Here is a 20,201-nt window from a genome sequence, read left to right on the forward strand (position 1 = left end):
CATTATTTATCATATAACTGGTATAACTAAAATTCAAAGCCGCAATGTAAATTATGAGGAAAAATTTGGCAAAAAAGAGGGGGGCGGGGGGGAGCATAACTAAATTTAAATTGCTGGAAAATTTTCTTGTTAATGTATGGTGAAAAGATGGTGTCATAAGCAACATGACGAACTAAATATGAAATAAGACCATTAGTTGGCCCCAAATATAAAATTAGATCAAACAGTACTAGGATTGTTAATGTATGGTGTAAACAAGATATAGGGATTACGAAGACTGAGAACACAGCCACAGTTGAAGTAGCATTGTTTGATTGAGAACCTTGTGTAAATTGTTACAATGAGTTATTCTCCAGCAGATCAAACTTTTTTAACAACTCTTCCAATTCTAGTAAAGCAATCATGTAATGCTCTAGCGATTGTGCCCCTTCTTCTAGCACTGAAAGGGCATTATGAAAAAGTTGTTTATGCCAATCAACAGGGCTGTATGTATCAACGTTACTAGAGACATGATCGTGAACGAACTTTTGTTTGAAATCTTTTTTCCAACGCTGCAGAATGTACCGAGATGGGACTTCCTCCACACCAGTATAATTGAGAACATTCAGTGCATGCCTACATAGATAACCTTTGTAATTGAACAAACCGCAGATACACCGAATGTCTGGTTCATTTGCCTCATACAAGACTTCAAATTTTTTAACCTCCTCCTTTCCCCCATTTTCAACTCGTTCTTTCACTATATATGTTATTATAGATCCATTAACATTTACCTGTCTTGTATTGAAGCAGGAGTACATGCCCACAACCTCAGACTGGAATTTTCTAAAGATTTCTTTTGTGTACAACTTTGATAACTGCAGTTCAAAATTACATCTTGTATTCAAAACAACACTTGATTCCCTTGACTCCAACTCTGCCGTGGCTTCTTTCAAGTTCTTCCTATGTAGAGCTAGATCATACTTATCAATGAATTCCTTGAAGGATGTATGCTTGTGTACATATCCATCAAAATATGCAATCAAGCCCTCATTCTCTTTTGTAGGGACCACTCCTGCAAAAAAAGTGTCTTTGAGGTAAACCGGAACCCACAGATGCTTATCGTTATACAATATTTGAAGCCATTTATTATCCCCCAATCCATGCTGCTTCATCATATCAGCCCAATAATTTTCAAATTCGACTATCTTTAAGGACTCATAAACTGCCCTATTCAGTTGCCTTTTGATTGTTTCATATCCCTTCAACCCGCCCAACTTTTCAGGAACTCTCTGCATGATATACTGCAAAGAATAACAATGACGAGCATGAGGAAAAACCTGAGCAACTGCACTTTGCAAGGGCTTGCACTGGTCAGTAATAACAACATGTGGTGGGCAACCAAGCATACATTTTAGCCATGCATTAAATATCCAAACAAAATAATCAACCTTTTCATACCCAAGGAAGCCACAGCCCAGTAGCACTGACTGTCCATGGTTGCTTACGCCAACAAATGATATCAGAGGGATCTCATATTTGTTTGCCAAACAAGTTGTATCTATAATAACAATGTCATTAAAGTAACTGTAAGACACCCTTGACCTGGCATCAGCCCAAAACACATTTCTTAGGTGCCCATCATCATCAATATCAAATAAGTAAAAGAAATCTGGGTTTGTCAGTTTCATTCGGCAAAAATAATTATAAATAGCATGGCCATCCCCTTCTTTAAGTTCCAAATATTTCAAATTATCGAAGTTCATCTCCTGTCCTTCAACAAAATTGGAGAATCTATAATAACCAGCATCCATGACAGCTGTTCGATACAATTTAATGGTATGTATTTCTGTAATAGGATCTGGTGGTGGTTGTGCTTCTCTGGCTGCAAGTATCATTTTCTTATGTGACTTGTAGAACCGTTTAATTCCTGGATTCACTTGATGGTTGTGTTGCAGTTCAACTTCCACTATCCTCCATATTTTGGAGTCCACCATCCTAATGACTATCATTGCAGGGCAACCAGTTCTTGTTTCTGGTCTTGGATTATGGGCTTCACTCTTTTTCTTGAAACCAGCACTACTGCAGCTGAGTTTTGCTCTATATCGCTCTTTTCTCCTTGATCTAAACCATGAGTTGCTCACTCTAATGCCAAAACCTTGTTCTTTAGCATAAACATTGTAAAAGTTGTAAGCTTCTTCAAAAGAATCAAACTCCAGACCCACAGTTGGAGGTGGATGGTTCTTTGATCTTGGGTCCAAGGATTCCTGATCATGCTCTGATACAGAAGAGTTCTCAACATCAAACTCATCACATTCATAAAAAATTGGCCCACTATTTAAACAAACTTCTTCCATCTGAAACAAAAATCAAACATAACTTTTATAACACAGTATAACAAATTATAGATTACCATATTTTAATGAATCAAGCATTCCCAATTTCATTCTTTCAACAATATCAATTTTAAACTCAAGTAAAAATCAATCCACTTTCATCTTCATCAAACAGTAATCCATCAACTGTACTGAAATTACACACACACATATACCTCTACACTCCCATTCTCGCAGACTGGAACAAGAGGGGGGATTCACAATTGCTCCAACTCAAACAAGCTCACACGCACAAAGTTTTACCAAGATAGAAAGGAGGAAAGAAAAACATAATATATATATATATATATATAACTTCAGCAATAAAGAAACACACACACCACGTCAGCGAGAAGATGAAGAATGTGGGGCTCCTCACCTCAACTCGATCACAGCGAAACAGAAGAGAGGGGAAGTCTGCGGCGTTCAACAGGGGAGGACAAATAAGGAGAACATCCGACGCCCCACACCACAGCAAGAACAGAGACAGAAGAGCAGAGATGGACGTCGAACACGGAAGAGGAAGAAAAGACGAGCTCCACCCAACTCACAGTCGACGGCGGAGAAGAGGGAAGAATCTTCAGCGCCACTGCGGCACTCGGATGAGAAACGGATGACAGGGAGAAAGAAAGGCTTCGGTACTGTGAAACCGAGGAGGACGAAGGAGCCACAATTGACGGAGCAGTGATGAATCTCACCTACGCGAACGCCGAAAATAGACTGGACAGCAAGGGACGGCAAGGGGAGTGAGCGAAGGGAGGGCAAGAAAGAAAGGACGATGGAGTGAAGGGTTTCAAGCTTTTGACCAGTCGCTGAAGCAAATGGGCAAGGGAGAGGAAAAAAAATCTGAAGCTCCCCACATTTTATTTAAAAAGGATAATATGGTAATTTCACAAAAAATTGGAACCCGCGACTAGGTGAATAGATCACGGGCACAGTCTCCACCATGCCTGATGCCACTAGCCTGACATATAACATTTGTTTAATTTTAAAAAAAATCAAAATACTATTTAAATAAATTTAATTACTTCAAATTTTTTTAAATTTCTAAGGCATTATATTCCTCTCCCCTTAAAAATTCGGTTCCCTGAATTAAATTATACAATGCTATGCGTCATGATCAGCAACCAAAGTTCAGATTGTAAAATAATGAGTGATTAATGTAAGCTAAAATGCCGCAATCCTTGCCATATTCTATAAATACTTATCACTATTAAACAATATCTGAAGTCTTATTTTGTTAAAAAAAAAATTAATAACTTTTCAGAATCAAGTAAATAATCTCAAAAGTTTCTCACCAATTCAATAATAGCATTGATTAAAAGAGTTGGGCAGTACAAACTACTACAATAATATTAATTTCTCAACCTTATTTTCTCAAACCAAACTAGTATATCGAATATAACTTTGAGAGTAAAATAAATTTGTAATCAATCACCTTTCTCTAATATTTTGTTTCTAAGCCATTGTAATTTTTTTTTCCTTGAGAATTTCATTTTCTCCTTCTTTCTCAATTTTATATATTAACAAGATTGAACAATATGCAACATATTTAGCAAAATCACACCTTACTTCAAATGGAAATTCAGCCTCAAGATTAGGCATAAAAGAAAATAAGACAATGCCTTTAAACATAAACCATATCCAATCCACGTGTGTGCTTGAGGTAAATTCAAACTGCAAGACTCTATTCACAAAAGCTTGAATATGCAAGTTTTGTTCAATCAAAAGATCATAAATTTACACATATCATAGTGATACGATTTTGCATGCCTATATTTTTAGCTTCAAAACAAAATTTATAAGTGCATGAGTATTCTTAACACAAAACTAAGACAAGTATTGGTAGCACCATATTTTTTCTTTTCTTTGTTTTTTTTTTTTAAATCAAGTTCTCACATTTACAGATCAATTCAATTTTTTTTTGGTGACTACTTTTCTCAAGTTGAAATGGTGAAATACGTGTACATCCGTTAAATGAAAATTATCCTTAATAAACCAACCAAAACATCCTTATTCACACCCATTAAGGACCATAGCATAATCTAAAACATATTGCTACAGCCACTGTCTGAAGAATTTTTTTTTTTTTAAACACATAGCTAATAGTTACCTTACAAATGTAAAACAAATATATAGAATAACAAATATTGCACACAACTACAGTCACCAATTCTCAATCTTTGGGTTGAATAATCATTGTTACACAATCTATTTAGTAACATAAAACTTAATATTTGAACTTCCAACAACAAGAATACTATTTCTCTTTTGTTTCAAAATCAAGCAAAATACATACTTCTGTAGGCTCAAACAAAATTTAAGCATCATAGCATATATACCTCAAGTAAAACTAAGGTCAATTGATCACATTTTTGGGTCAAGTAGAATTCACAAATCTAAAGTAATAAATGTAAGTTTGTTATGAAAAATTACAATTGAATGAGCATTTTTTTAATATAAATCTTATATACCTAATATTACCACAAGTTTTCTTTGTGAATAACATACCCAACTAATCCTTTCCAAACTCATGACAAAACATGTGCATACAACCAACTATAACTTTCTCCTAAAAATTGTCATCTATAAACTACTTTAAAGTTAAAATCACTATAAACATATGCAGAGTTTATGAAACTAGGTTGTGAGGTCTATTTATAAACTTAAACCCAACTCAATACATGTAGCATTTAAAAATAGCATAATTGTGTCAATTAATATACTCAGTCATTCTAAACTTTTAATAGAAAGGATTATATGCTTCATATATGAGTTTGAGATAAGAACGTGACATTAGAATATTGATTGTAAAATAAAGCAATATGGTAGATATCTTTAACAAATTATGCTTTTGTATTTGCCACAACCACAACTAGTTTCATATACCTAGCTCAAACATATATTTTCTTAGACTTACAACATAATTTATGTGTTCTTAGCAATATCAGCCATTTCATAATATAGGACTCAAGCAAAATAGTCATTATCTTTGATTGGGAATTAGGAACTCATGCATTTACTGCAAGAGAATTTGTCTAGATCAATATTGAGGTCAAGAGTAAATGTTTCTAGCTCATCGCAAAGCCTAAATATATAACTACTTAAAACATATACGAAATTTTTTTCCCCACATAACAAAGCAAATACAAATATCAATTCCCACATGCTTATATTGAAGCTTGAGAAGCCACAACAACAACAATAGCTTTGATGCAAAACATAAAGTATGCTCATTGGTTTAAATAACAAAAATTTGCATTAATATCACAAAACCTACTTGGAATCACAATGAACTCTTTTCAAGACAATGGAATTAAGACATAATTACCAATTTTTCAGTCAATAAATTGAAACATTCCTGACAATAAATAAAAAATGTTAGCCAAATAAACTTTTTTTTAATAATAAAATGAAATTAGCATAACCAATATCTAATATTTATTCTAATACCTTGACTTTGAAACATTAAGGCATATGATTTATTTCAAGGACTTTAGACAAAATCAACATGTTTAGTTATCTGCACTGAGATTTTGCTTTCAAAAAGAAGGAAAACTTACTCATGTATTTATTTTCAACCTCAAACTAATGAAGGTTATTATTGCAACAATTTGGTTAAATATCACTCTTACAACACCCAAAATCCTTTAGCAATTTTTTTTTAATAATCAGAGAAGTTAAACACTTCATAGAATTCTAGGAATAGGCACCTCATGGATACCCACATTTGATGTAGTTTGATTATATTATCAACAAAAAGAGCACAAATCAATGCTACTATATGAGGTAAAACATTCCACTATTATCATATGCATCATACTAAATATAACAAAGGTGTTATTTGTCTTCTTTAGGAATTAGCTATTATCATTAGGTAATAATTTCCCCTAAAATCTCACAAACAATAGCTATATTAAGCACTTAAGAAAATATTTGATGACATACATTCACTGCATTTTCATGTACTAAAATATTATAAGTCTTCAATACAAGAATGCCATAAATAAGTAAAACATCAATAATTATTTTCTAGCTAATGTTCAAACCCAATAAAAAAATTGTTAAATAATAATTTTAAACCCATTTTAGGCCATTTTTAAGACACTCAAACGATGACAAACTCCTAGACCAATAAAAAATTTTAGGAATGGAAGGCATGGACATTCTACAAGATTTTCAATGGTGCCTCAAATATAAGTATGCCTAAGTTTATAATAATATTTAGATCCTCATTGAAAAGCACTTGCTCCACACACTATAGCAAAACCTGTTCTGATACCAATCAATCACGCCTCGAAAATTTAAGTTGCAATTGGCATGGAAATGTGTATACAAAATTCATATCTCATAAGTCTTAACTAAAGAAATTTTAAATTTTTAAACCATAAACACATTCAATGTATAAATAGAATTATTATATATTTTCTTTTTATTATTTTTTTTATATTTTTCATGCAACCCAAAATTCGTAATTTTCTATAAAAATTTTAGCAGGATCTATCCTAAAAATGAGACTTCTCAAAATTTATCCCAACAAAGAACAACAATGATACAAACAAAGAAGTTTCACTCCTTACCGACAAATATTCAATTTTATAAAAAAAAATGAGGATCTTACCTATAGTCAACATGGAGCACCTAGGCCCAGACCATTGGTTTAATACAAGGTTCAAAGTACATCAAATGAGACTTGCCTAATTAATGTTTTTACTCCATTTCAATAATACAATGCCTCAATAAACACATTAAAATACAAGTTAAACCATTCCATCTAGACCAAAAATATTTTTCTAGTGAATAATGTCCTAAAATAAAATTAAAAGAAATGAAAAAAGAAATAGAAATAGAATAAACTTGAATTTAATTGAAATAATTATTTAGAAAAGTAGGAGTGTATAACTCAAACCAAACAATTTCATTTAAGCATTTAATCTAAAAACATCTTCATATGATTACAACACACGGTCAAGTTTCGCTTTGTAAACTATCAAGCCCATATTAAATAGTTAAGAAATGCAACTCTCTTATTATAAAAAAAATTCATTCATGAAAATCAACTTGTTTAATAAGACTCATTTTAAAAATAAATAAATAAAATAGTAATTTCAAATATCATTTAGTAGGACTTTATCAGAATGAATGACAAGTGTAGACACATAATCTATGAGGGTAAGTAATGAATAAGTGTGAACACACAGTTTATGAGGATAAGTAACTAGTTAAGCATGGCTAAAAGTCACGAAACAACTGCGACATGAGCCACGAAACAAGCGTGAGTATAATGCTCATGAATATCCATCCCTTTGTTCCACGTGCGTTAGTCTACGCACATGACTAGCTCCTCCTACAAACACCTTGCTGGGTATACCATGGTACATCAAGGGCTAACGGAATTGTCATTAGCAATTAGAGTTTTGATTTGGTCCCACACTTTAAATCAAGTATGCATGAGTCACAGTAATAAATCATTCCTTAAACCGTAAAATCAAACATTGCCAATATATTAAATAATGAAAAATATCCGATTGTAAAATAATTTTAGGTCTTTTTATAAAACTTTGCACAATAGAAACATTTTTATTGATGATAATTGATAACGAAATTTAAAAATGTACTTATACCTTCTTGTAAAGAAAATAGATTTAGTAATAAGTCATTTGGGACGTTATTCATTTACTTGAGACATCCATAAACATATAATTTACTCCTAATTAGCCAATACCAAATTTTATATTATAGTTTAAATGTACAATACCATCATTGCTTTAGACAAAACATCAGTAACTGCTAAAAATTATTGTGTAACCACTTTATAATAATTCATACACTTTTAAAATGCAATAAACACCACATTAATGTCTAAATAACCAAAAGGGATCATAACTAGGGAATCATAGTCCTCAGTTGTAAATAACATTCACTTAATTACTAAGATTTAATTCATAAAAAAACCTTAATCTCACTAAATGACATACACTAATATAATATCATAGAAAATTGTAACTTCTGCCAATCAACATAGCTAAAACATCAAGTTTTAATTCTTACATTTTCAAACAAATGACAAGCAAATGATTTAAACAAATTCTCATCATTCGCGTGCCAAAAAGTAAACTCTCTCTTCCACGCAATAAATCTACAATTGTAGCTTTTAATGACATATAATGACATTTATTAATTAATTTTGAAACCCAATCAAGCGAATAAATATGTGATCAGAGAGCCCGTGTTACAACTCTATTGAACATTAACATGTTGCTATTGTTGAGCCATAAATATGAATTAAAGGAATTTGATCACAAATTTTTCCTTCAAAAATTCCATATGTGCCACACGGATTCTTTAATATTATAAATGTCATTAAGTGCCAAATAAAATTTGACCATTGATAAATAATTTGGATATAAAGCATGAAATTGATCAGGCCAATTATTGAAAAATATTATCTTTGCCTTTGAAATTAGCACATGGCGATAATTTCTTTTTTATAAAAATGAAAAAGAGAAAACCAAACTAAGCTACAATGCACAAGTTCTGTTGTAAAACACAAACTAAATCAAGCTGGGGAATGAGGATGGGATGAAACCCATTAACTCATGAAAGAGCAGTCTTAGCAATCAGGTCTATAATATCATTCGCATATCTAGAGATTTATTGGACATCAAATCTATAGTTCCGTACAAGCATTGTGCCAATCTCTGTAACAACATCATCCAACTGGGGACTAGTAGAGACCTCTCCCTTCAACATTCGCACAGCAGTCAGACTCAAGAATTATATTCCTATAATTGAGATCCCATGCCAATTTGAGATCCTAAAGACATGCCTAAAGCTTCACTACCAATAAGTCACTATTATCCATTTTAAACATAAACTAAGCTTTCAACACACCATTAGAGTCTCGGATCAAACCTTAGCGCCTTATAGTGCTTTAGTTAGTCGAGAACGCACCATCGACATTCAGTTTACACTAATTCTCCTTTGATGGTTCCAAATGCTACTTAAGATAGGGCCGTTCTTATGATGGCTAAAATTTGAGCTTCTATTGTTGCATTAGGAGTAGTCTTATCTTGAAAAATTATCTCATTTTCTCTTTTCTAGAGAGCCCAACAAGCTTTTGAGAAGAAAAAACTCCAAGGGGCACCTTGGTTCTACTTCTGTTTTCCTATGTTCTATTTTATCCACTCTTGGGGCTCAACATTAAAGAAACCCTTGTTACTTGCTTGATCTAGTTGCTCCATCTAGAATCTTTTTGTTTCAGGGCAATCTCGTAATCCATGAATGATGTCTTGGATAGCATCTTTGCATATCTTGCACCTATTATCCGTATGCATATTCCACCTCTTGCGATTTGCATTAGTAAGTAACTTTTATGATAAGCTAACCATGCAAATACTTACATCTTTTGGAAACTTACAGCTTCCATATTTTTCTCTAAGTGCTATCATTAGGTTCCACGCTCAAGGTAAAGAGTTATTGTAACATCCCAATTTAAATTTTAATAGTTAATTTAGGTTAATAGAAATTTTTTTTAAAAAATAATATTTAGAGGTAAGAAAATTAGTAAAAAATGATTATTAAATCTAATTTAGGATATAATTCTAAATTAAAAAAAAATTTAAAAAAAAATAAATTTATTAAAAAAAATTAATTAAAAAAAATTATTAAATTTTATTATAATAAAAAAAAGGGGAAAAGGTATGCCAAAAAAAAAAGGAAGAAGAAGAGAAAACGAATTTGCTTTCGGCGCCGCATGAATAGTAAATATAAAATAATAATAAAAAAAAGGGAGAGAGAGAAGAAGAAATAATAAAAAAAAATGTGTGGGACCCACTGAATTTTTATAAAAACTCACCTTCCTTCATTTCCTCATTCATTCCTGCGCGCGAGCTGAGGCGGAGAGAACGCGAGTCACCGGTGCGAAATATCTAAATTTTTAAGGTAAGAGTTTTTAATAGGATATTTAGGGTGTGATTTTAAGCTTTTCAAGACTAAGTAAGTGTTCTAAAATTTTTTCTTAGTCATCCTTCTTTTTTGGTTTCTGAGTTTGTAGTGGTAGAAAATTTAAGATCTGGAAGAGGGATGAATTTATGTTGAATAAATATGGTTTTTGAGGTTGTCAGTAGTATAATAAATGTCTAGAGTATAAATTTGTTGATGATCTTTGAATTTGTGGCTTATGGATCAAATTCTAAACTAGATCTGAAAATATATGTTGATTTATTGAGGTTTAGATGATTATTTGGGATGAGAAATGAATTATTATGGTTATAGGATTATGATTCTAAGCTAGAGACTCAATTTTTAATTTTTGGGTATTTTAGGTACGAATTTATGAAATAAAAAGAAAATTTTGATAATAGAAATTAGTTTAGAAGTTGATTTTTAGATTATTAATGTTTATTGATAATTAAAAGAGGAGTTAAAAATTTTACTTAATAGTATTAACTATAGATTTGTATTAAGATTGAGATTAGGAATTATGTTATATTTTTAATTCTATTATTAGAATTATTTTATTAGTTTCAAAAATTGAAACTAATATTTATAAATAATATGTTATTTGTAGATTGTATTACTGGTGAAGATTGTGGTGAGAGAGAAATTTTAAGGAATAATTTATTGAAAAAGCCACAAGGTAACCATGCTTTTAATTTGTGATTAGTGTTACTTCATGTTAATTGGGTGATTATTGAGAAAATTATGAATTTTGTAATATTGTATAATTGTGCAATATTATTATGAATTTGTTTATTTATTGTGGGAGGTGTTGGGAGACTTGCTATTATTGTTGTATTTATGTGCCACGTGGTACGCCCCTATTGGAGCTCAATAGGTGGCTTGTAAGGGCTCGGGCTAATCTACCTTTGGCCGGGTAATTTAGCACCGAGTGAGGGCTACGGCTCGAGGTTAATGGAGGGATATAAGGATGGTTGTTTGTGTGTATTGTAATATTTCTTATATTTGTTGGAATTATATTATTTTTAATTCTCACTTAGTAAGCACACACTTAACTGTTTGTATACACTATCATAAATTGGCTTTGGTTACTGGGACTTTTGAGTCTCATTATGTGGTTAACAATTTTCAGGAGAAGAGCCACGAGTGACACGTGGAGGAGTCCCAGAGGCTTAGTGGTATAGATCCACTGTCTCTTTTGGGTATTTAATTTATGATTTATAATGTGTTATATTGCCAATATTAGGGCTTTTTTTGTTTATTGTCAATTATATGAATATATAAATGTAATCATGCCTTTCAAACTATTTCTATTTTTGGTACAATTTGGATGACTGTAATTTTAATATTTGGTTTACTTTGGATTGGTTAAAATGGCATGATTATAAGGCCAAATAACTGGCTTGTGTTGAAAATTGACTAAATTGCTTATTTTACTTGTTGGGAGTATAAGGATGGACAAATGTGATTTAGTTTACTTGTTGGGAGTATAAGGATGGACAAATGTGATTTAGTTTACTTGTTGGGAGTATAAGGATGGACAAATGTGATTTAGCCTAATGGCATGTGGGAGGTAAAAATTTATCTGAAATGTTATAGTGTGTGAGTTGAAGCCAATTATAAAATATTTTATATCGAAATTATTGATATAAAAATGTGTTGGGTGGCTGTAACCCAACTATGGTTGAGTTAAATTATTTAAAAAAAAATTTTTGGTGTGTTACAAATTTTGGTATCAGAGCTACATGTTTCAAATTCTTATAAATTATGAAATTGTTATACATTAACCTAGTTTATTGGCAATATACATTAGTAAATCATAATACTTCTCCATTATTTTTCTTGTCTTGAGATTAGTGTTAACTTAATTATGTGACTTCCATCCTTTAGGAGGGGAGAGATGGTGTCCAAAACTAGGAGAGGTGGCGAAATTGCCGGTGATTCTATAGAGCCAATAGGAAATGACATACCTTCACTGCCACAACCGGAGCCCACACAGCAACAAATGGGCAGGGCGAGCCCATACAGTCACAACTAAGGCAGGATGAGCCAACCATGAGGCAAATGATGGATCTACTATATAATCTTAGTGACCGCATGAAGAGACAAGAAGAAGAGTTGGCCGCTTTAAGACAATATAAGGAGAATGACAACCGAGAGGGAAATGGCCAACAAGAAGGAAGCCATACCAAGGTATTCAATGCGAGCCAATCTGCTGATGAAGGCTTACCTCCTTATTCTCACCATGAGACTAGTCCGAAGAATGTGAGTCTCCACTCTGAGCAACAGACATCCACGATCACAAAGATCTGGAGTACTTTTCGTAAGTTTAATCCTCCTACTTTCGATGGAAATCTTAAGCCAGCGGTGGTTGAAGAATGGATAGATCAATTGGAGAGTATTTTTCGTATGGTTGTGTGCACTTCTAATCAAAAGGTGCAGCTGGCAATATTCCTACTACAGAAGAGTGCTAAGAAATGGTGGGAAACATCAGGACCGAAGGATGATTCCTCTCTTACTTGGGAAGATTTTAAAGCCATATTGTTCGAGAATTATTTTCCTACTGCACTGAGAGCAGAAAAGGAGGCTGAGTTTCATGCATTCCGCCAGGGTGATTTAGATGAGGATGAATTTATTGAACAATTCTCAGAATTATCTAAATACTCTACTTACCTCCAGAAACATGAAGACACGGAGTGGATGGCTGAACGATTACTAGAGAAGGCGAGGCCTGATCTAAGGGAACAGTTAGCCCCTTTTGAGATCAAGACATTCAGTGAGATGTGCAATAAGCTTCGAATAGTTTCTCGGAGGAAGAGAGAGGCTAGATTAGAAGCTGATAGAGAGAGGAGGAAAGAACCTCATGGGAAGCCCCCTATCCACACCAGACCCATTGGTGGAGTAGAGAAGAGGAGCAGTCAAATCTTTGGAGGCTTTAGAAATCAGAAGAAGAAGGGCTACTATCATAAGGGCCAGAGCTACAGAGGGAATCAGAGTGGAAGTCAAGGGTCCTATAGGAGCCCAGCTACCTTTAATCCTACTCCTAGTGCTGCTAGTAATCAAGCATGCAGTAAGTGTGGGAAGTTTCATTCTGGTGATTGTTGGGTTTGTTACATCTGTCAGAAGCCTGGTCATATTGCTCGATTCTGCTATCAAAACCAAAATAGGGGTAATGATCAGAGACCTACAGTACCAGCACGAGTGTATGCCCTCTCTGGGCCAGAGGCTGCTAACAACCCTAATGCTATCCGAGGTATAATCCGAATCCTTGATAATGATGTTTGTGCTTTGTTTGATTCGGGTGCTACACACTCTTTTGTGTCTGATGAATGTATGAAAAGATGTAAATTGCCTGTGTGTACCTTACCTTTTGATGTGAAGATTTCTACTCCTGCTGGTTTGACTGTAAGGACTGCTAAGGCATGTCTAAATGTAGAGGTTGAGTATGAGGGTCGAAAGACCACCATAGACCTCATTTGTTTGTCTTTGTCTGGGATTGATGTTATTGTGGGGATGGATTGGTTGTCTGCAAATGGAGCTGTACTTAATTGTCAGAAAAAGAGTGTGTCACTCTCAGCTCTTACTGTAACCCCTGTAGAGTCCCAAAGTCCTATGTTGTTGTCTGCAGCTCAAGTAGAACAGTGTATAAGAAAGGGCTGTCAAGCTTTTATGATTTTCTTCTCAATCAAGGCAGAGATTGAAGAAGGTGTAGATCAGATTCCAGTAGTGAGAGAATTCCCTGACGTCTTTCCTACTGAAGTGATCGGTTTGCCTCCAGAACGAGAGGTTGAGTTCTCGATTGAACTCGTACCTGGTACGGGGCCTATTTCTAAGGCACCCTATAGGATGTCTCCATCGGAGTTAGCTGAGTTGAAGAGACAAATTGAAGAGTTGTTAGAGAAGGGGTTTATCAGACCGAGTGTATCACCATGGGGGTCACCGGTACTGTTTGTGAAAAAGAAAGATGGAAGCCTTAGATTGTGTATTGATTATAGACAATTGAATAAGGTAACCATCAAGAACAAGTACCCCTTACCTCGAATTGATGATTTGTTAGACCAATTAGTCAATTCAGCGGTGTTTTCTAAGATTGATCTAAGATCAGGGTATCATCAATTGAGGGTTAGAGCAGAGGATATCCCTAAAACTGCTTTTAGGACTAGATATGGGCACTATGAGTTCCTAGTGATGCCGTTTGGGTTAACAAATGCCCCAGCTGTCTTCATGGATTATATGAATCGAATCTTCAGGCCTTATCTCGATGAATTTGTTGTAGTCTTTATTGATGACATACTTATTTATTCTCGAGATGAGGTGGACCATGCTAGACATCTTAAAATTGTTTTGGAGATATTAAGAGAGCACAAGCTCTATGCCAAGTTGAGCAAATGTGATTTTTGGCTTAAAGAAGTTAAATTCTTAGGCCATGTTGTTTCAGAAGAAGGGGTAGCAGTGGACCCTAGTAAGATAGATGCAGTGATGAAATGGGAGCAACCTCGAAGTGTGACAGAGATTAGGAGTTTCTTGGGTCTTGCAGGCTACTATCGTCGTTTCATTAAGGGTTTTTCACAAATTGCAATGCCCTTGACTAAGTTGACCAGGAAAGATGCTCCATTTATTTGGACGAACGAGTGTGAAGTTGCCTTCCAGGAGCTAAAAAAGAGGTTGACCACCACACCGGTGCTCACCTTACCTGTTCCAACTGCTCCTTATACCTTGTATACTGATGCTTCTAAGAAAGGTTTAGGTTGTGTATTGATGCAGGAGGATCGAGTAGTGGCTTATGCCTCTCGACAGTTGAGACCTCATGAGGAAAATTACCCTACTCATGACTTGGAGCTTGCTGCTGTGGTATTTGCCTTGAAGATTTGGAGGCACTATCTTTATGGTTCTTCTTTTGAAGTCTTCAGTGATCATAAAAGTTTAAAATATTTGTTTGATCAAAAGGAGCTCAACATGAGACAGCGCAGATGGATTGAGTTTTTGAAGGATTATGACTTTGAGTTGAAGTATCATCCAGGGAAAGCTAACGTAGTCGCCGACGCTCTGAGCAGGAAGCTTGTACATACTGCTCACATGATGGTCAGAGAACATGAATTATGGAGTAGTTTTCATGCAGTAAATGTAGAAGTAGTCGAAATCGTTTGGCTGCTCTACATATTACTGAATTTGAGAATAATTTTTGGGAAGAAATCAGAATTTCGCAACAGAAGGATGATTATTTGAATAAGATTAGGGTAGAGATTGGGGCTGGAAAGGCTGAACATTTTGATGTGACCGATGATGATGTCGTAAGATATAAAGGTAGAGTGTGTGTGCCTAATGATACTCGATTGAAAAATATCTTACTTGAGGAGGCTCATCAGAGTAAATATACCATTCACCCAGGAGCAACTAAGATGTATCATGACTTAAGACGTGGTTGGTGGTGGCCAAGGATGAAGAGAGATGTAACTGAACATGTAACTCGTTGTTTGACTTGTCAGAAAGTCAAAATTGAGCATCAAAACCAGCCGGGATGCTACAGTCTCTTGATATTCCAGAGTGGAAATGGGACAGCATTTCTATGGACTTCATTACAGGATTGCCTAGAACATCTTCTGGTCATGACACTATATGGGTAATCGTAGATCGACTCACCAAATCAGCTCATTTTCTGGCTACTAATATCAAGTATTCTCTCGAAAAAATTAACTGAAATCTACATAAGAGAAGTGGTGAGATTGCATGGAGTGCCGACAAATATTGTATCTGATCGTGATCCGAGATTCACATCAAACTTTTGGAAGTCATTACAGGAAGCCATGGGTACTCGTCTGAGTTTTAGCACCGCTTACCACCCCCAGACCGATGGGCAAACGGAACGAACCATACAAACTCTTGAAGACATGTTAAGAGCTTGTGCCATTGAGCTTAGAGGTAATTGGGATAGTCACTTGCCATTAGCTGAATTTGCCTACAATAATAGTTTTCATTCTAGCATTCAGATGGCACCTTATGAGGCATTGTATGGAAGAAAATGTAGATCGCCACTGTGTTGGACAGAATTAAGTGAGAGAACTGTTTTGGGGCCAGACATTGTTGATGAGACTACCCAAAAGATTGCTTTAATCAAGCAAAAATTACTCACAGCTCAAAGTAGACAAAAGAGTTATGCGGATAAGAGGAGAAGACCGCTTGAGTTTGAAGTAGGTGACCATATTTTTGAAAATCTCTCCGGTAACTGGTGTTGGAAGAGCTATTAAGGCTAAGAAGTTGACACCAAGGTTTATGGGGCCTTTTGAGATCTTAAAACGAGTTGGACCAGTAGCGTACCAAGTAGCATTACCACCCCAAATTGCTGGAATACACAATGTATTCCATGTGTCACAACTGAAAAAGTATCAACCAGATCCTTCCCATATAATTGAACCCGAGGAGATTGAACTCAGGGAGAATTTGACATTCAGAGCTGAACCAGAAAGGATTGTGGATTACAAGGACAAGCAATTAAGAAACAAGACCATTAGATTGGTTAAAGTAATTTGGAAGGGCACGACTCCAGGTGATGCTACGTGGGAGACCGAGGACAGTATGCGACGTGATTATCCTCGTCTTTTTGATTAAGTGAGTAGTTAATAGTTATTAATTTTAAATTTTGAGGACAAAATTTTTAAAAGGAGGGGAGAATTGTAACATCCCAATTTAAATTTTAATAGTTAATTTAGGTTAATAGAAATTTTTTTTAAAAAAATAATATTTAGAGGTAAGAAAATTAGTAGAAAATGATTATTAAATCTAATTTAGGATATAATTCTAAATTAAAAAAAATTTAAAAAAAATAAATTTATTAAAAAAAATTAATTAAAAAAATTATTAAATTATTATTATAATAAAAAAAGGGAAAAGGTATGCCAAAAAAAAAAAAAGAAGAAGAAGAGAAAACGAATTTGCTTTCGGCGCCGCATGAATAGTAAATATAAAATAATAATAAAAAAAAGGGAGAGAGAGAAGAAAAATAAAAAAAAAAAATGTGTGGGACCCACTGAATTTTTATAAAAACTCACCTTCCTTCATTTCCTCATTCATTCCTGCGCGCGAGCTGAGGCGGAGAGAACGCGAGTCACCGGTGCGAAATATCTAAATTTTTAAGGTAAGAGTTTTTAATAGGATATTTAGGGTGTGATTTTAAGCTTTTCAAGACTAAGTAAGTGTTCTAAAATTTTTCTTAGTCATCCTTCTTCTTTGGTTTCTGAGTTTGTAGTGGTAGAAAATTTAAGATCTGGAAGAGGGATGAATTTATGTTGAATAAATATGGTTTTTGAGGTTGTCAGTAGTATAATAAATGTCTAGAGTATAAATTTGTTAATGATCTTTGAATTTGTGGCTTATGGATCAAATTCTAAACTAGATCTGAAAATATATGTTGATTTATTGAGGTTTAGATGATTATTTGGGATGAGAAATGAATTATTATGGTTATAGGATTATGATTCTAAGCTAGAGCTCAATTTTTAATTTTTGGGTATTTTAGGTACGAATTTATGAAATAAAAAGAAAATTTTGATAATAGAAATTAGTTTAGAAGTTGATTTTTAGATTATTAATGTTTATTGATAATTAAAAGAGGAGTTAAAAATTTTACTTAATAGTATTAACTATAGATTTGTATTAAGATTGAATTAGGAATTATGTTATATTTTTAATTCTATTATTAGAATTATTTTATTAGTTTCAAAAATTGAAACTAATATTTATAAATAATATGTTATTTGTAGATTGTATTACTGGTGAAGATTGTGGTGAGAGAGAAATTTTAAGGAATAATTTATTGAAAAAGGCCACAAGGTAACCATGCTTTTAATTTGTGATTAGTGTTACTTCATGTTAATTGGGTGATTATTGAGAAAATTATGAATTTTGTAATATTGTATAATTGTGCAATATTATTATGAATTTGTTTATTTATTGTGGGAGGTGTTGGGAGACTTGCTATTATTGTTGTATTTATGTGCCACGTGGTACGCCCCTATTAGAGCTCAATAGGTGGCTTGTAAGGGCTCGGGCTAATCTACCTTTGGCCGGGTAATTTAGCACCGAGTGAGGGCTACGGCTCGAGGTTAATGGAGAGATATAAGGATGGTTGTTTGTGTGTATTGTATTATTTTTTATATTTATTGAATTATATTATTTTTAATTCTCACTTAGTAAACACACACTTAACTGTTTGTATACACTATCATAAATTGGCTTTGGTTACTGGGACTTTTGAGTCTCATTATGTGGTTAACAATTTTCAGGAGAAGAGCCACGAGTGACACGTGGAGGAGTCCCAGAGACTTAGTGGTATAGATCCACTGTCTCTTTTGGGTATTTAATTTATGATTTATAATGTGTTATATTGTCAATATTAGGGCTTTTTTTGTTTATTGTCAATTATATGAATATATAAATGTAATCATGCCTTTCAAACTATTTCTATTTTTGGTACAATTTGGATGACTGTAATTTTAATATTTGGTTTACTTTGGATTGGTTAAAATGGCATGATTATAAGGCCAAATAACTGGCTTGTGTTAAAAATTGACTAAATTGCTTATTTTACTTGTTGGGAGTATAAGGATGGACAAATGTGATTTAGTTTACTTGTTGGGAGTATAAGGATGGACAAATGTGATTTAGTTTACTTGTTGGGAGTATAAGGATGACAAATGTGATTTAGCTAATGGCATGTGGGAGGTAAAAATTTATCTGAAATGTTATAGTATGTGAGTTGAAACCAATTATAAAATATTTTATATCGAAATTATTGATATAAAAATGTGTTGGGTGGCTGTAACCCAACTATGGTTGAGTTAAATTATTTAAAAAAAAATTTTGGTGTGTTACAGTTATAAATAGACTTGATTGAGAACTAGTCACTTGGGCTCCATTTCCATGAAACATCCATGCTTCCTTCTCTAATATTAACTCCTTCCTTGATAGCTTCCTAGGTTGATTTGATTTTATATTAACTTTTGTGAAAAAAGATGGACCTATTGGGCAATAAAATTGTTTGAGAATGGGTGTATGATATGGCCACTTCTTTATTCTCATCACTCTTTTACAAAGTTATCATGAGTAGATATAAGTTGAATTGTCCTAAAACCTTTATGCTAATTGAGATTGATATGATTAGACATTTTGGTCAAGATGTGCTTGATTTAGAGATAAAAGATGCATTATTTGATCTTGGTGCCTTGAAAGGTTGAGTTTATGGTTTAGGGTTTAAGGGTTTTAGGGCTTAAGGGCTTTAGGGGATTAGGGTTTTGCGTTTTAGGGCTTAGGGTTTTTTAGGGTTTAGGGTTTAGGGTTTTTTAGGGTTTAGGGTTTAGGGTTTAGGGTTTTTTAGGGTTTAGGGTTGAGGGTTTAGGGTTGAGGGTTCAGGGTTCAGGGTTTAGGGTTCAGGGTTGAGGGTTCAAGAGTTAGGGTTTAGGGTTTAGGGTTGAGGGTTGAGGGTTTAGGGTTTAGGGTTTAGGGTTTAGGGTTGAGGGTTTGAGGGTTGAGGGTTGAGGGTTGAGGGTTGAGGTCTAGGGCTTGGGGTTTAGGGTTTGGGGTTTGGGGTTTAGGGTTTAGGGCTTGGGGTTTAGGGCTTGGGGTTTAGGGCTTGGGATTTAGGGTTTGGGGTTTAGGGTTTGGGTTTAGGGTTTGGGGTTCAGGGGTCAGGGTTCAGGGGGTTCAGGGTTCAGGGTTCAGGGTTCAGGGTTCAGGGTTCCAGGGTTCAGGGTAGGGTCTAGGGTTTCAGGGTCTAGGGTCTAGGGTCTAGGGTCTAGGGTCTAGGGTCTAGGGTCTAAGGGTCTAGGGTCTAGGGTCTAGGGTCTAGGGTCTAGGGTCTAGGTTTTAGGGTCTAGGGTTTAGGGTCTAGGG

The 20,201-nt window shown here is 34.3% G+C and overlaps 2 protein-coding genes across 3 annotated transcripts; one reads left to right on the forward strand and one right to left on the reverse strand.

Moving 5' to 3' along the window:
* Positions 1-179: 179 nt before the first annotated feature.
* On the reverse strand, positions 180-3,195 carry LOC129319316 (protein FAR1-RELATED SEQUENCE 6-like). 2 transcript variants are annotated; one of them, XM_054964339.1, is made up of 2 exons: positions 2,734-3,195; positions 180-2,336 (listed from the first exon to the last, which is right to left on the reverse strand). In XM_054964339.1, exon 2 carries the CDS (start codon positions 2,334-2,336, stop codon positions 336-338), a length of 2,001 nt encoding a protein of 666 aa, XP_054820314.1. In that variant the 5' UTR covers positions 2,734-3,195; the 3' UTR covers positions 180-335. The 2 variants fall into 2 exon arrangements, with proteins under 2 accessions (XP_054820314.1, XP_054820315.1); XM_054964340.1 differs by having other exon boundaries at positions 2,696-3,195.
* Positions 3,196-12,421: 9,226 nt separating this feature from the next.
* LOC129319286 (uncharacterized) lies at positions 12,422-13,607 on the forward strand (the record flags this gene model as incomplete). The annotated part of the gene is made up of 1 exon (XM_054964303.1): positions 12,422-13,607. A coding segment is annotated over exon 1 (882 nt), but the record flags the coding sequence as incomplete, so codon positions are not given.
* Between the last annotated feature and the right edge of the window lie 6,594 nt (positions 13,608-20,201).

Source organism: Prosopis cineraria, unplaced genomic scaffold (genome assembly GCF_029017545.1).
Source record: "Prosopis cineraria cultivar Desert tree isolate PC_DT_omini unplaced genomic scaffold, ASM2901754v1 PC9, whole genome shotgun sequence".
Classification (NCBI taxonomy): domain Eukaryota; kingdom Viridiplantae; phylum Streptophyta; class Magnoliopsida; order Fabales; family Fabaceae; genus Prosopis; species Prosopis cineraria.